The sequence below is a fragment of the Hemicordylus capensis genome, chromosome 6 (genome assembly GCF_027244095.1).
Source record: "Hemicordylus capensis ecotype Gifberg chromosome 6, rHemCap1.1.pri, whole genome shotgun sequence".
NCBI classification, from domain to species: Eukaryota; Metazoa; Chordata; class Lepidosauria; order Squamata; family Cordylidae; genus Hemicordylus; species Hemicordylus capensis.
In genome coordinates this window covers 99,465,846-99,476,836 of record NC_069662.1, presented here as the reverse complement: position 1 = coordinate 99,476,836, position 10,991 = coordinate 99,465,846, and the positions used below count along the sequence as shown (strand labels likewise).

The following is a 10,991-nucleotide window of genomic DNA, read 5'->3' as shown; positions in this document are numbered from 1 at the left end:
AATGGTACTAGAGAAAGACATGCTGTTCTGGTAGCTCCAGGTCTTAACACCCACATCAGTTTTGGAGGGTCTTAACACCCACATCAGTTTTGGAGGATGAATACAACTGAAGGAAGCCCGGGTGGGTGCGCAGCTGGGGGAATCAGTCATGTGACTTGCCTCTGGGGGGCCCCTAAGGCAATGGGCCCCCAGACAACTGTCTCCCCTTGCCCTATTATAGTTACGCCCCTGAATCTATCCTCTCTCTCTCTCTCTCTCTCTCTCTCTCTCTCTCTCTATATATATATATATATAATTCGCTAAGACATACCCGTGACTAATCCCATGTGTGGCAGCTCTCGTGAGATGAGGAAGCTGCTGGGAGGGGGAGAGGAAAGCAACAGTGGTGGCAAAGTTAAGACCAGCGGGCAGGCGGGCGGGGAGAGAGAAGGCAGCGGCTGTGGGGGGAGGAAGAAAGCAGTGGGCGGTCGCAAAAATAAGGCAAATGGGTGAGAGGATTTTGAGTGTCCAGACAGTTCAGCTCCTACAAGACTGGCCGAGCAGGCGGCGGAGAGGGGGGTGCAGCCCCCTCTCTGGGCCCACTTGCCAACCAAATGACGGATCAGTCCGCACTGGGGGCCTCCTGCTCAAAGAGGCAAGGAGACGGCGCCTCCTCCGAGGCGAGCGGAGGGAGGGATGAATGGGCGACTGGTGAGTGGCTGCAAGGGAGGAACGGGCAAGTGGCTGTGGGGGGAGGAATGGGTGACTGGTGATTGGGGGGAGGGAGGAACGGGCAAATGGTGGGAGGGAAGAATGGTCGATTGGGGGAGAGCCAAAGGCTGAGTGCACTAGCACACAGATGCTCTGTGTGGGTTCAGTTAGTTACAATTAATCTATATATTTAATCCTCCTGGGTGAGCCTTTAGAATGTGCATCCCGGCGCCCAGCTGATTGGCTGGCTGGTGGACGCGCCTGATTGGCTGAGGCGCACCCAGGAGGATTGGTCGTCGTGGTGGCCAGGCCTTCCTGAGTAAGGGGGAGGAGGCACCGGTGGCAACGCCCAGCCTGGCCGTGGGAGGCGGCAGCGGGAAAGGGGGTGAGTGGGAAACGGGCTGCAGGGTGCAGCTCCAGTGCCCGTTTGTGGTCGGGGTGGGAGGGAATCAGGAGGCAGGACTTCCCTGTCCGCCACCCAGGAGGAGGAATGGCAGCGGCGGGGCCCTTTTCAGCTGCCCGGTAAGGAGAGCCTGTGGCGGTGGTGAGGTCCGGCCAAAAATGGCCGCCCGCCGCCCGGTGAGGTAAAATGCTTAGTACGAGTGGGGCGGGAGGGGGGGCAGGAGGGCAAGAGAGAGTGGGGCGGCAGGAGGGCAAGAGAGAGTGGGGTGGGAGGGGCAGGATGGCAAGAGGGAGGGAGCAGGAGGGCAAGAGAGGGGGCAGGAGGGCAAGAGAGGGGGAGCGGGGGGCAGGAGGGCAAGGGAGAGGGGTGGGAGGGGGGCAGGAGGGCAAGAGAGAGGGGGCGGGAGGGGGGCAGGAGGGCAAGAGAGGGGCAGGAGGGCAAGAGAGTGTGGGGCGGGGGGCAGGAGGGCAAGAGGTGTGGGGCGAGGGGGGCAGGAGGGCAAGAGAGTGGGGCAAGGGGGGCAGGAGGGCAAGAGAGTGTGGGGCGAGGGGAGGCAGGAGGGCAAGAGAGTGTGGGTCGAGGGGAGGCAGGAGGGCAAGAGAGTGTGGGTCGAGGGGAGGCAGGAGGGCAAGAGAGTGTGGCAGGAGGGAGGGAGGGGGAGGGGGCAGGAGGAAGGGGGGACAGCCAGCCCCAAAGTACGTACAGATGCTCTGTGCAGGTCGGCTAGTACTACTGAAAATCCACAAATTCCTTTTTTCATTGTTCTCAGGATTAGTCAACAAAAGATTACAACCGACTTATATTTTCATCTCTATCTAAACTACAAATCTTGCCATTAAAAATACATTTAAAACAACAACATTTGGTCTTGCTCTAAGTGTTTCTGTAATGACACCATCACTTTTTACACACAAGAACCAAATCACTTAAAGAAGAACTTCCACAGCTTGTGTACCCTCTTTATATTATTGATCAAAACATCAACTGGGCATCCATTCTGTCAGAAAAACTCTCATAAACAAGACTAAATCCAAGACCCATCAGTGAGGAATGTATTCTTTTTGTGGTCAACTTTCACTGTGCTTCACCTCACTTTCACCAAGCAATCAATCACCCCATTATTGAAAATTCTGAACATCTTTAAAAAGCTATCCATAGCCCACCTTTGATTGTCCTTCAACAAACACCTAACCTATAGAAGCAACTGATAAGATTAGATCTTAAATCACTTATTGCCAATTGAGGGTCTTATCACTGCAAATCTATCCAGAGTAGCAACTTTGCTTATTTAAGAAAGACCACCACATTAAGTAGTACAATAACCAATAAAATATATTACATGAAACAATATGAAATGAGCCCCTGGTGGCGCAGTGGTAAAACTGCCACCCTGTAACCAGAAGGTTACAAGTTCGATCCTGACCAGGGGCTCAAGGTTGACTCAGCCTTCCATCCTTCCGAGGTCGGTAAAATGAGTACCCAGAATGTTGGGGGCAATATGCTAAATCATTGTAAACCGCTTAGAGAGCTTCGGCTATAGAGCGGTATATAAATGTAAGTGCTATTGCTATATACATAGAATATGTCTAGTAATGTTCATCATAGAATGCAAATGTGGCAGATACTCCTGTCCTGGAGGCAGTGAAGAGAGGGAGGGGCCAAGAGAATGGAGGGTGCTTCTGGCAACAGTTGCTAGGGAGACAAGAACGTTGGTGTGTGCAAGTTAAGTAGGACAGTTGAAGAGGAAGAGGAGGAAAAGGGATGAACATAAGAGTACAGAAGAAATAGTGGGATTGAGACTTTGGGAAGTGGAAACAGCTGTGTATTGTGTATTTGTATTTGTACACCGCCCAGAGCCTTTGGATGGGGTGGTTTATAAATGTAATAAATAAATTAATAATAATATTGTCAGTAAAGGTTGGTGACAAAGGATGAGAGGACTTGCACTTTGGGGGACAGAATGGCAGTGAGGAGCAGGGGATCTGTCAGACTGCAACAGTGACCTACATTGTGGGATTGTCAGCTTGTTGGACCACCTGGGCAACACCACAGGAACTAAGAAAACTTTTGTAACATAGTGGAAGAAGCGGGGAGAAAACGATAGTACCGGGGAGTTTTAGATGTGTGCTTCTGTATACTGTTATTTCTTTGTTTATTTTTATGCTTGAAACGGAGGTGTTTGTTCGGGATTCTAGCTTTTCTCCCAGATTAATGTTCAAGTGGGCTGTGGCTTGTCTTAGGAACACAGGAACACAGAAGGTCCCATATAGTGAGTCAGACCATTGGTCTATCTAGCTCAGTATTGTCTTCACAGACTGGCAGCGGCTTCTCCAAGGTTGCAGGCAAGAATCTCTCTCAGCCCTATCTTGGAGATGCCAGGGAGGGAACTTGGAACCTTCTGTTCTTCCCAAAGCGGCTCCATCAAATACAGGAAATATCTTACAGTGCTCACACTTCTAGTCTCCCTTTCATATTAGTCAATTAGTCATTAGTCTTAGTCAATGCTTTAATTTTCATATACATATCTAATATATATTTCGAACAATTTTTTGTTTGTGTGAAATAAAGTCATACTTCCTGATGACCCACAGACAATATAATGAGGGGGCACTGTTGTGCCCCTTTTAAAGCGATCCAGGGTTAGAAAGCAAGCAGTTTCTCACAAGAAATGACAACTACAGATTTAAAATCCAAATAAAAATATATTTTATTGATTACAATAAGCGCCACCTTGAGAAGGGAGGGCCATTCTGAAGCTCTGGGGAGTTGGACATTTGGGAAGGAACACTTGAGGCACAAGTGGCAGGAGAGTCGCTTGGACTTCGAAGGACATCGTCCGGATGCTTTTTGGGAGGAAAAATTGGCTGGGGAAAAATTTCATTTCTTTATTTAATATACTGTCTAACTCCAAAGGCTCTAGGTGGTTCACAAAAATAAACACAATAGAAACAGAATAAAACCAGTTATTAAACAACAATTAAACAATTCAACGTTCAAAGATTACAGCAATTAAAAAATTTAAACAGCAATTAAAAATTTAAAACATGCAGAGATCACTAAAAGCAATACAGAGATTACTAAAAGCTTAAAAAGTGTATCTTTTAAAGGCTGGTAGAGATGTTAACCCACAAATGTCTATATGGAGTGCATTCCATAGCCCCGGAGTGACTATAGAGAAGGCCCGCTCCCGAGTCACCCCCAGACAAGCTGGCGGTATACAGAGACAGACCTCTCCTGATGATCTTAATGTAGTGAGGATCATGCAGAAGAAGGCGCTCTCCCAGGAAACCCAGCCCTAAGCCGTTTAGGGCTTTAAATGTAATTACCAGCACTTTGTATTTTGCCCAGAAACCTATTGGCAGCCAATGTAGTTGCTTTAAAACAGGCATAATATGGCCTCTCAGAGAAACTCCAGAGACTCATCTAGAGGCTGCATTCTGAACCAACTGAAGTTTCCAAACTACATACAAAGGCAGCCCCATGTAGAGCACATTGTAGTAGTCAAGCCTAGAAGTTATCAGAGAGTGCAGCACAGTTCTGAGATCATTATCTTCAAGGAACGGACATAGCTGTCATATCACGTATGAATGGGTCATACTTTGAGGGACGTGATAGATCTTCCTGTTTTGGATGGGATTGCATTCCCTCTGAAGGGACAGGTACACAGCTTGGAAGTGCTTCTGGACTTCCCATCCTGGCTGGACGTCACTCTGTCCAGCCAGGATAGGAAGTCCAGAAGCACTCCCAAGCTGCGTACCTGTCCCTTCAGGGGGAATGCAACCCCATCCAAAACAGGAAGATCTATCACATCTCTCAAAGTATGATCCCTTACCATGAGTACCTCCATCTTGCTTGGATTCAGCTTCAATTTATTTATCCCTCATCCAATCCATTACTGCCTGTAGGCAGGCATTTAAGGGGGCTATGCTGTTTCATCATGATGATGATGATATGGAGAAATAGATTGGGATGTCATCAGCATATTGATAATACCCTGCTCCAAATCTAATGATCTCACCCAGTGGTTTCATTTAGATGTTAAAAAGCATCAGAGACAGGATGGAGCCCTGAGGGACACCGTACAATAGCTCTTGTTTCAGAGAGAAACTATCTCCAAGCGACACCATTTGGAATCTACCCAAGAGATAGGAACATAACCATTGCAAAGCAGTGCTACCTATTTCCAAATCCCCCAAGCAATCCAGAAGGATATTGTGGTTGACAGTATTGAAGTCATCCTAAACTAACAGGAATTTGCTCCTGGGTTTTGTCACTATGACCAGCACTCTCATGAAAGAATAGTTTGTGTGTGTTCTAGATGTTTTTGACTTAAAAAAATCTATTACACGTTTGCCACTCCTCATGAGTGCAACTTTTGGGGTTTACCTTCAGGTTGAGGATCCTTTCACAGGTCCTCTCTTTATTCTGGGGAGGAATTGGCCACCTTTCCCATGGAAAACGTGAAAAATCATTTCCTCCTCATCTTGGTTAAGAACTAAACAGTTTCTGCCTTGCCAGGTTGAAACTTTAACACAGAGCGACACCCTTGTGTAGACTTAAGATTGAGAGGATGAAGGAGGATAAAGTGCGAAAGATTATCTGTCCAGGTGAGATGCAATGAAGCCAAGTGTTCAGTTGAAGTGGAGCAGCAGGGCCAAAAATGGTGTGCAGAGAGAGAGAGATGGAGCTTTGGGAGCCTCTTGTATGGGCCAAATAAACATGGGCTCAGGTGAGTCATTGATCTCCTGAGGGCACTTCCTGTCATAATAGGAAAAATAGAATTAAAAATAGCCAGATGTGGATAGGCTTAACTTGATAACAAAAAGACAAAATACTGGTTTCAGGCAGTCATAAGAAAAAGACTAAGGCGATTGGCTTGGCCCTTGCTGTTAATGGACCATCAGTAGGAAGACAATGGGAGGGCAGTAGGAGAATACTGCATTTCCAGTAGGAAGACAATGGAGCAGGTGAGAATAATGGTGGGGACACCATCCAGAAAGTGCTAGAGAAAGCTATACTGGAGATGGAGGTTGGCAAAGGTGCCAGGACTCCTCCTAGGGCAACAGAGTGGATCCAAGAGGAACAGAACTATTCAGTGTTGACATGTAGGAATGCATAAAACACTGAAAACATGTTCCAGGGGGATCTGGGCAATGAGACTGGCCTGGGGTTGTTTCAGGATGGCTGGGAAACAAACATGCCATCAGCTTGGTTTTAAGAAACCAAGGTGCATTTTTCCATGCTTCTATTTCCTCTTGGGGACATCCCAGGCTATCCCAAACTCCAGGGATAAATACTGCTTGATTCCTTAACTAGGTAGTTTGGTGAGAGAGGCTAGGGCTCCTTAACAAAGCATTCTTGACACTCTCACTAAACTACAATGTCCAGGATATGTTGTGGTAAATTTGTAAAAATCCTGTGCAGGAGTGCAAAATATTTCTAAGATGTCCTTCCTGGTTTCCAGTCCAGTTTGGTGCCAGGCTCCCAGCTTCTCCCAGTGGGTTACTCTGTGGTGCAGCAGGTGAGAGGATGTGGACAGGGAGGTGGGGGTGGCTGTGGTCTATAATAATACCGTCTCCCTTATCAGGATCCCTGTCAGGGAATTGGCCTATACAGTACCCTGGGAGTGCTCCTGGATCCAAAACTCACTCTAGTTTCTCAGTTTGAGCCAGTGGCCAGGACCACTTTCTATCAGCTTCAGCTGATATGTCCGCCATGCCCATTTATGGAGGTAAATGACCTTAATGTCCGCCATGCCCTTAATGTCCGCCATGTTCGCCATGCCCATTTATGGAGGTAAATGACCTTAAAACAGTGGTGCATATGCTGGTAACCTCCAGGCTTGATTACTGTAATGCACTCTATGTGAGCTGACTTTGTACGTCATCTGGAAACTACAATTGGTACAGAATGTGGCAGCCAGACTGCTCTCTGGGACAACCTGAAGGGACCAAATACCTCCAATTTTGATTGATTGATTGAAGGTTATTACCTATAAATGGCTTGGGTCCAGGGTACTTAAGACAACACTTTCTTTGTCATGAACCCTATCGCCCATTAAGGTCATCTTGGGGAATATGGTTATGGTTGCCACTGACTGGTTTGGTGGCGACTTGGTACCAGGCTTTCTTTGTAGCTGCGCTGTTGCTTTGAAATATGCTCCCTGTCAAAATAAGAGCATCTTCATCTTTGATTGCTTTTAGAAAGACCCTCAACACACACCAATTTTCACAGGCTTTTAACTGAAATTGGTTTTAAACTGTTTAATTCTTTAATTTAACCCATGAAAATTTTAAAACTTTTCTATTCTGTGAAATTGTTTTAATTGTTTTTACTCTGTTTTATATTTGTTGTGTTTTAAATTGTGTACACCACCTAGGGATACACATATCTGCCGGTATACAAATGTGATAATAAATAAATAAATAAAAATAATTATCTTGTGCAGCATGATGAATATGATATAGTACATGTGGTATGGGATACCACAGATGTTGAATGTTTAAGAAGTGTTCCTTTAGATTTGATTGATTGATTAATTGTTTGTTAATGTATTGAAACAAATAATGTTTTAAAAATAAGAACCAGCTGCATTTCAGTCAGCATGCTTGACATTTGGGTGGCCCCCTATAACTTCTAAAGCACAGGCTCAGGGTTTTCCTGGATGTGTTTTGTTCAGCATGCAAGACTCCTAGTCACCAAATGCCATAGCACTTACTCCATAGCTTATTTTTCATCCTCAAAAGCTTATGCCACAATAAATCTTCCCTAAACACTATGTACTGGTTTTTAGGGACAGTTTCTAAATGTCCAGACAGAAATTTATTGCTCATCGTAATGGGAAATGAAAATGCTGGTCAGGAAACATTAGCATGCAATCAGAAGCTGGTTAAATAAGTAGATTTGTACTCTCTTTCCACAAATCTGAAAAAGGATGTTGGTTTAACTCTAAATTCATTGTCATTGATCCAGGGGCATAGCAAGGTTGGAGTGGGCCCAGAGACAAGATTTTAAAATGGCCCCCCCATCACTGAAGCTCAGCTCATGAAGTAAAGAAATCTTAAATAAGGCTAAATAGTAGTAACAAAAAGCATAGTGTTTTATATATATACCTATGTGCCACAATAGAACATCATCCTAAATTATTTTTTTAAAGGTTTTGTAAATTGTGGACGATGCAAGTCATTTAATGGTACTAGAGAAAGACATGCTGTTCTGGTAGCTCCGGGTCTTAATACTCACATCAGTTTTGGAGGATGAATACAACTGAAGGAAGCCCGGGCGGGTGCGCGGCTGGGGGAGTCAGTCATGTGACTTGCCTCTGGGGGCCCCCCCAAGCAGTGGGCCCCCCCAAGCAGTGGGCCCCCAGACAACTGTCTCCCCTTGCCCTGTTATAGTTACGCCCCTGTATTGATCGTTTATAGTCACAGGCTAATAATTATATGTCGGGTAACTTAAGCAGTGTTGAAATCTGTTGCAAAATCTATGCATTGAGAAATAATATTGCAGCAGATTTTTGGTACACCATTTAATATACAGTATCAAAAGTATACCCAGTATGCCTCCAGTATTATCAAAATGTAGAAAGAATACAACGAGCACATTTCCACATGTACAATTACGGATTTGCGGAAATTCTCCACCCTAAACGGGTGTCAATCCCTAACGTTTAATTCTTTTCGGTGGGCTTTAAAGCTGCAGCTTTTTTTGTTGTGTTTTTGCAGGTGAAGTTTGTTTGGCTATTGGTATGGGTTTTTTGGTGCTGGGACTATTAATTTACTACAGTACTGTTTGCCATTGTTTTATTTTCATGGTTTTTATTTTTCTTCCTCAAAGGTTTCAGTGGTTACCTTTTTATTTGTTGTAAGGTGCCTTGGGAAGCCTTTTGGACAGGAAAGATGAGATAAAAACATTTAAAAGTTATGTTTCCAGAAGGATAACTGTTACTCTGTTGCAGCAAAACAACAAAGAGATTTGTACCATCTTAAAAATGAAGACTGATCGATTGATTGAAGTATTCGCTTTAGTCCACTAATGAACAATGACAGGGAAACAGCCGATGCAAAACAAGAAGTAGAAAAATAATAGAAATAATAGCATTGTGAAAACAGGAGAAAATCTAAAATACACAACTAGATTAAGTCTTACGATATTTATTTATTAAGGAGGAGAAGAGGGAAAAATTTTACCGAGCCAGCCAGGAGTCGAACCTAGAATCTTCTGATCCGTAGTCAGACGCGTTATCCATTGCGCCACTGGCCCGCTTAAAAGCAACCAATATTCGCTTGTATTCTGATTTCATTGACAGGCCTCCCACTGGCTGCAAATGTTTTAGAGTGGAATGGTGGGCGGAGAACTTTGACCAAATCCAGCAATCAAAAACCTACGGGATCCGCCCCCTCTTCAGTCACCAATCAGTGTCCTAGCCTCCAAGCTTCTTCACGTTAAGGTGGCCAATGCTGGGCCCGTTTCCATTCGGCATTGCCAGGACCTTAGCGTCACAAGTCTGACACTCTCCCTTCCGTTCTAGTATAGGTTGGCGTGGTCAGAGCACAAGGTTCCACCAATCGCAGCTCCCCATGTCATTCTACAGCCCTTCACCAGGCGCCGAAATGCTTAAGGACTAGGTTTGTCCTAAGCGCGGTTCCGTCTTGAAGGCCCGAACGCGTCAAGTGTGTGGGGGGGGGGGCGGCAGCGGAGAAGAAGAGCCGGAGAGAGTCCTGGACGCCAAGCCGAAGCCGGGCGGCACTTAGCAGCAGGCGGAAGGGGAGGCCGGGGCGATGGCGGCGGCCGGAGGAGCCTATGAGAACCTAAAGCTGTGAGTGACCGGAGAGGGGCAGGGAAATGCCGGCCGCTGCCCTACTCTGCCCCCGAGGGGCAAGACTCTCTTCAGAGTGCGCCGCCATAAGGCACGGAACCCCCGCCTTCCTGTCTCCACAGTGGCCCTATGAATCCCCTTCCCCACCCCCCGGCTTGGCCCCCCCCTTGTTCTCCTGCCCTCCGCGGTCCACTGGCCCGTGTCCTGCTTCCTCCCTCCTTCCGCCCTCCGTTTTCCTTCCCGCGTTCTCTGTCGTCGCAGGGAAATGGCTCCCTCCCTTCACCTTCCCCCTCTCTTGGTTCCCCGCTCGCCCGGCGCTGAGGGCTTCCCTCCCTCCTCTGCTTCTCTTCGAGGCTGTCCTCTTCCCGACGTGCTGGTCGTACTTAAAGGCCGCCCACCACGTCGATGGCCAAAGCAGCCCCATGGCAGCTTCGCCTTCCCTATGGGCTCTGTGAGCATCTTTGTCCTCTCCTGACACCGCACTTCCACTGCCATTCTTCCCGCTGATCGCTAGGTTCTAAGTTCCCTCCCTGGCATCTCCAAGATAGGACAAGATTTATTTATTTATTTATTTATTTATTATAGGACAATATTTTTTTTTATTGAACCAACAAACTACCAAGATAGGGCTGAGAGAGGTTCCTGCCTGCAATCTTGGAGAAGCTGCTGCCAGTCTGTGAAGACAATACTGAGCTTGATAGACCAATGGTCTGACTTGGTATATGGCAGCTTCCTATGTTCCTATCCCTGTCTGACCTACACCGATTCCCCCTCATAGGCAATAGTCTTAGCCCCTAGTTTCCTCCCTCGTCCTCACATTGAAGGTTTATTCTCTTCTATTGAGCTCTGCCTCCAAACAGTGTGTGTACTCTAATAACATCCTGGCTGCAGTATCTTGCAACCTGCTTTATTGTGGAAGCAGTCGTAAACGATGGCTTGCTTTATCAGAGTCAGGTGCACATGACAAAATCCTTACAGAGCTCTTCCCATATAAGAGTTTTTTTTGATGTGTGGTAATTCTAATTGAGGAGAGCTTGTTGCATGCACTTTCCTTGTTACACAAGTGTCCTATACCTTCTT

At 46.4% G+C, this 10,991-nt stretch overlaps 1 protein-coding gene and 1 non-coding gene across 2 annotated transcripts in view; one reads left to right on the top strand and one right to left on the bottom strand.

The window, feature by feature from the left end:
• Positions 1-9,282: 9,282 nt before the first annotated feature.
• Positions 9,283-9,355, bottom strand: TRNAR-ACG (transfer RNA arginine (anticodon ACG)). The gene has a single exon. It is a non-coding gene; the product is annotated as a tRNA-Arg (tRNA).
• Positions 9,356-9,646: 291 nt separating this feature from the next.
• Positions 9,647-10,991, top strand: part of SACM1L (SAC1 like phosphatidylinositide phosphatase) — a 58,724-nt gene continuing 57,379 nt past the window's right edge. The window contains exon 1 of the mRNA XM_053262014.1: positions 9,647-9,911. Coding sequence (XP_053117989.1) covers positions 9,874-9,911 — 38 coding nt within the window. The 5' untranslated portion in view covers positions 9,647-9,873. The remainder of the gene's footprint in view (positions 9,912-10,991) is intronic.